A 5,930-nucleotide genomic window follows, 5' to 3' on the forward strand; every position below is an offset into this window, starting at 1 on the left:
AGCTACAGCTGGTGGAGATTAAGTGAACTTCTTAGTGTAAAGACTGCTTTTCTGCTTTTTCAACAGATTGTGAGTGGTTTCTTAAAGAAAAAAATTGAAAATTGCAAACAAATAGAATGAACCTAATATCCTGTTAACACTTCTTCCTGTAACACTTAAACAGATGCATTAACTAAATATTCAAAACAGCAAACATGTTCATCATTTTTTTCATTTTTCAATAGTAGCTGATGACTAAACATATGGAACTATGTGTTGCCAAACTCCAAGGAATAATAATAATAAATATTTTATACGAAAATAGACCTGTTTCAGCCTACAGAATTACAGAGTCGGGGGGGAAGTTAAGAACTGAAGCTGAAATAAAATAAAACAATGCTGTTCCTTTAGAAAGGATCGGGTCCAAAGCTTCAAGAGGAAGCCCTCATACGCTACAGATCTATGCTGTTACATAAAACATGAGGAAAAGATGATACTTCTAAGGAATACTTGGAATGATGGCTAGCACATGTTCCTCATGTGAAAATTGACCATGGAAATTACAGATCTATAAGCCATATAGGTGGCAACTAAATGCCAGTTACTGGAGTACAACGTGACTTCTTTCCATGTACAGGGGTTTCTTCCAAGAGAGGGAAGTGTGGCGCAGTCAACATGCAGCCAGGGTACAGAACTGAAGGGTGCTTCTCAATCCTAAGGTGAAAGTGTAACCACAGTGATTCTTAGATGACTTAGATGACTAAGAAACACTCAAAATTAATTGAAGAAAAAAAGCCCAGAGCTGAAATTAATATAATGCTTCTGTTAAAAAAAGATGCCACCCATCAGTAACACTGCATTCAGAGGCACCCTCAGGGCTAAAAAAAAATTATGAGGGAAATTGACGGCACTTGCTCCAGCTGATCAAGATGCTGCTGGAGAGCTAGGAATGCTCCAGCGGACATATTCTTGGAATTACATGTTAAGTATGTTGGGAATGCCAAAATATTAATCAACAAAACCATGAGTGACATTTCTACAGAATTTGGTGCAGGCAGTTGCATGATAACACTAACCATGCTTGGAACTGACAGGGCAAGTGTCTGGTAGCTGTGTAGCTGTAGAGACTTTGCTAGCATCAAGTCTAGCTGAGCAGCTTAGGCTTATTATGTGTTCACATATCCAAATGCCTTCAAGAACACATGGAGCGATCAAAGAGCAACTTACACTATCAGGAAAGAAGGTATCTCTTACAAACTTCAAATCATCATTTGCTTCTTGTTCTATTTTTTTCATGTTATTTTTGCTCATTTTCCTTCAGTATTGTCAGATCTTTTCAAAATATGTTGCACTTTCAGATTCATTTATAAGTATGTTTTCAAAAGATAAATTAATACTTACGAAAAAACCTGATAAATCTCTTTGGATCTTCCTTTACGCAATCGCAGCATCCAAGCACCTGGATTTGCTTTCAGCTGAAAATACCCCTATGAAAAAAAGGGAAAGAGAGTCACTTGTTCTGTCAGCATTTCAGAATCAACCATGTACACATACAAACATCAATTATCCAACATTTGGTACTGGCAGCCAAGGTTAGTGACCATGACTTACTGTCATACTAGCCCTGAAAGTAATACGGCAGTGATGCAACCAAGTATCACCTTTCCTCTATGTCCATATTAATGCCTTTCAGTGCTCCATTTGTTTCTAGCTGAATTTGAGTTGCATACAAAATCTCCACCTAGAACAGTAAGTGAGCAGTAAAGAAATATATTACTAAACTGACCCTAAACTGAAAAGTTTCTTTGGAACTTAGAATTTTTGTCTGGAACAACTTTCCAAGTCAACACAGCTCCTTCCCAATTTAGGAACACTGCATACAGCTATCACTATGTGAAAGCCAGATGAAGCAAGCTTTGGAATGTGAAGAAACATTAAAAGTTTCATCATGCTGAACATCCTCTACTATTGAGACCGTATTCGGTACTTGTGTAAAAAAATCAAAGATTCACAGTTTATTAAGTATTTTATTCCTTGTGATACAATATTTACAGAGACCAGAGAATGGCAGATAGGTAACAGATCTTATTCATCAAAATTAATCCTTCCCTATCAAATTACCTTAGCCAATAGAAAATAAATCTTTTGCTTCAAAAATCACAAGATCTTCTGCTCTACAGCCTGCTAAAACAAAAAATAATTACTATGGATGACCAGAGGAATTCTTAGGTGTGGATTTGTCCCACAGAGGCTTTAAGCACTTAACTGAAGCATCTAAACTAGGAACCTTCTTTTGCCTGGATCACTGTGTAACAAAAATGGTTATTTTAATCAGAATGTGATTCACACCTTACATTTGTTGGTGGAATTTCCATGTGAATATATATACCTCCTAACATCTACTTAAGGCAATTAGACTCCCAGTTTAGGCACTTCAGATAAGGATCTAAAATTAGGCTATATCCAAACCTACATTGGATCAGAAGAGGAGGGGGGGGAAAGCTCAGCAAATTAGAGATGCACATCTTCTTTTGTAGATGGTCTCAACTCCAGGATACTCCTGTTACTTTTAGTGTTACTAAACTTGCAATACAGAGAAATGGATTCAAAGAACAAGAAGCTCATAAAGAATTCTCATGAAGAGTGTGCAATTGTAATGACTATTTCTGTACTTAATACTTACCAGGTTGGCCATCACAATAGTATCAACCATGACAGGATTAGTCTTTGTGCCCAGAGTGAACTGTAACCCTCGAGGAGGTTGTCCAGTTGTCACATCAAAGCAATGTCCTTCAAGCAATATATATTCTAGTTCATATTCTGCTATAACCATTCCTTTTATCTGTGGAAGGAACATTTCATCAATAAATTATATGTCATTTAAGTATGTGGGAAAAGCAACATATCACAATGACAACCATGTGTGGGATTTACCTCACCTAAATTCAACTGTCAAAAAAAACAAAAGAGAAAGGCCCTTCCAGAAAGAACGTCACTCAATTTTAAAATAGGTATCCGAGGTAAAGAGGATGAATCACTGTCTGGAGGGACCTTCCCTCCATTGACTGTTGAGGAAGCTGAGGCATCTCAACTTTGGTAAGGTAAATCCCAACCTTTATTTTCACAATACACCTTCCAAACACACAGCTTTGGTGTATCAAACACCCTGAATATTTTGCATAGGTTTAGTGACTGAAACACATCTAGTGATTTTTGAGCTGTGGGATTAAAAATATAATTAAAAAAATTGAGAACTAAAAAAGGGTCAAATATATTTTAATCTATATTCATAAACAGCAATATATTCAGGTTTATTTGAAGATTTACCTAGGTTAAACCTATTATTACCAAAAATATTTACAAAAAAAAGAGAAATAGAAAGCTAGCACACAGAATCCCTTAATTGCTTTATTTTTATCTTAAAAAAAAGAGTATTTCCATGGACATTATAAAGCTCAACACAGCAAAAAAAATTTTTTTTTGCCTCATTGCTTTCTTTTAAGACTTGGGGTTTTTTTAAAGTAAGAGAGAATGTGAAAAAAAGATGATGAAAATAAAAATGGTAAAATACTGACCAAATAATTAATTACCACAGAAAGCATTTCTAGAAAACAAGAGACAAAAATCCCACAAGATTTCCATTTCCCTCTTGAGGTAGAAGGTCCAACACAAGTATTATAATGTTTACAAACTATTACTTACATCCTGTAAATGAATGTTATCGAGATCACAGGAACTGTTTACTGCTTCAACCAACCAGCTTTCAGGAGTGATCATGTTTAAAGTCAAAAGGAGTGATTCTGGCAGTTCTAGGAATTTTGCCATAGGTTCAGAAGGAAGGTGCTTGTTGATCCCGTAAGTTAATTCTGGTTCCAGAACAAAACGATAGAAGCTGTTGAAAAAGAAGCGTTCAAAAAAAATACACTTACTGAAGCATAAAGTTCCAAACATGAAGTTCTTCTAAAATACTTAAAAATATAGTGAATGTTTACCAAATTAATGATGTTTGGAGGCATGGTAGCTCCCTGTTCTTTTGGAGTACTGTCAGACAATACCTACACCATCTCAAATGGGCTGGTAGATGAACATAGAACTATTCACTTTTGATAAATTTTTGCTGGGAAAGTGCATAGCTCCCATTAGCATTCTAAATGCCTGGGAAGGTAAATATCCAAGAGCTGCATCTAAACATCTTGACTGTGAACTGCCTTGGATTCTCAGAATCTGTATCACTAAACTAAGCAGAAGGACTAATCTGCTGGAAGGAAGGAGTCTTTGGGAACAGTTCCTGACACTAGCAGCAGCAAAGACAGAGAGCACAGGAAAGGAGAGGTGTGTCTATTCCTTTCCAATGCTTACTCCATTTATTCCACAGGTAAAAGATCCTTGCAACAACAAAATAATGATGATTTTCTTCCTTCCTCTACTGATATTCAACAAAATGAGGAGAATCAGAACAGAGAAAGAAGACCACTGAAGATGGAGAGTGAAAGCAGCAAGCAATGAGTGCTTCACATGGGGGAAAAAAAAAGACATTTAATTACTATGAAAAGTAAAAAGGTAAGAAAGTCTGTACCCATCAGGAGGAATACAATTTTCCCCACAAAATATTTGGGCTAGTATATGGATGCATTTCATATGAAACCATCGCTGCAAGAAAAATACAACCTGTCCGCAGAGTAGATGCCAGAACATTTCTTCCTCTCACCTCGCCCAAGCACAAGGAAAGAACCAGGCACTACCACCTACAAAGTGGTTAGCTTTAAAAGTGATCATGACAATGTTCACACAAGATGCTCAGAAGACTGATGATTAAGACACTCTCTCGTGGTATGAGAGGTGTGAGTTCAATTCCTCTCAAACCGAATAGAAACTAAGGACTTCTGTTTTGTGGGCAAGTGATTAATTCTCTAATCTGCTGGCTAAAGGGAAGGCACTACCACCAGCTCTCTCTCACAATAAGATTATAGGTAAAATATCTGCCAAAGGGATGGCAGTGCTCAAACATTTCTCTTAGAGGGAAAGGAATCCTCTCTGGGGAATTCACTTCAGTGTAAATGTCTATAACTGAATTAGTGAACCCTGGTCTTTACAAACAGTTAAAAGAAACTTCAATTTAAGGCAGGTACTTTCAGGGTACAATATTCTTAATGAATTATAACAAGATCTTAAATGCAGACTGTACATTTACTCAGATGAATTTCATCTTTAAATTACTGTGTAATGAATTTTACAGATTAAGTACACTTAAGTGGACTGTAAGAAGTGAGCAAGTTAGGCAGACAATCTCCCTCTGCAAGTTTTCACAGGCATGAAAAGACTCTCCACTGATTTCTCTAAGGATTGTTTACAAACGGTGCATTTGATGGACTCGATCACTTCACTGTGATCCCATGCTTGACACCTTAGAATTAGAATTTTTCTCTAGACAAGTGCAAATTGCTTAGGTAACATTCAAGTTACATTAGAAGACAATAACTACGCAACAAAACAATCCAGAAACACAAACCACTTTATTTTTTAAGGGATATACACTGTTAAGGCTGTTTTTCCAAACAGAGTGAGATCATATACTTGTAAGAAAACCTATAAACTACTTACCTCTTCAGTGGCACTTCTGACAGCTTAGATCTGCAGTTCAAAAACAACCTGAGTTTCACATTGATAATGTCTTTGAGTACCTACAGGGGAAAAAAAAATCTCTGTAAAAAAAAAAAAAATCTCTGTATCCTGGAGTGTGTGGAAGACAACTTCCTGACACAGCTGGTAAGTGAGCCTACCAGGGGAGGTGCCTCACTCGACCTGCTGTTTACAAACAGAGAAGGACTGGTGGGAGATGTGGTGGTCGGAGGCCGTCTTGGGCTTAGCGACCATGAAATGATAGAATTCTCGATTCTCAGTGAAGTAAGGAGGGGGGTCAGCAAAACCGCAACCATGGACTTCCGGAGGGC

General features: G+C 37.1%; 1 protein-coding gene across 1 annotated transcript in view; it reads right to left on the reverse strand.

Moving 5' to 3' along the window:
- The window catches only part of UGGT2 (UDP-glucose glycoprotein glucosyltransferase 2), an 88,580-nt gene that overhangs the window by 21,649 nt on the left and 61,001 nt on the right, over positions 1-5,930 (reverse strand). Inside the window, exons 25-28 of the mRNA XM_009275810.2 lie at positions 5,581-5,660; positions 3,682-3,871; positions 2,663-2,821; positions 1,381-1,466 (exon numbers count right to left, since the gene is read on the reverse strand). Coding sequence (XP_009274085.1) covers positions 1,381-1,466; positions 2,663-2,821; positions 3,682-3,871; positions 5,581-5,660 — 515 coding nt within the window. The remainder of the gene's footprint in view (positions 1-1,380; positions 1,467-2,662; positions 2,822-3,681; positions 3,872-5,580; positions 5,661-5,930) is intronic.

The sequence above is a fragment of the Aptenodytes forsteri genome, unplaced genomic scaffold, assembly GCF_000699145.1.
Source record: "Aptenodytes forsteri isolate BGI_AS27 unplaced genomic scaffold, ASM69914v1 Scaffold161, whole genome shotgun sequence".
NCBI classification, from domain to species: Eukaryota; Metazoa; Chordata; class Aves; order Sphenisciformes; family Spheniscidae; genus Aptenodytes; species Aptenodytes forsteri.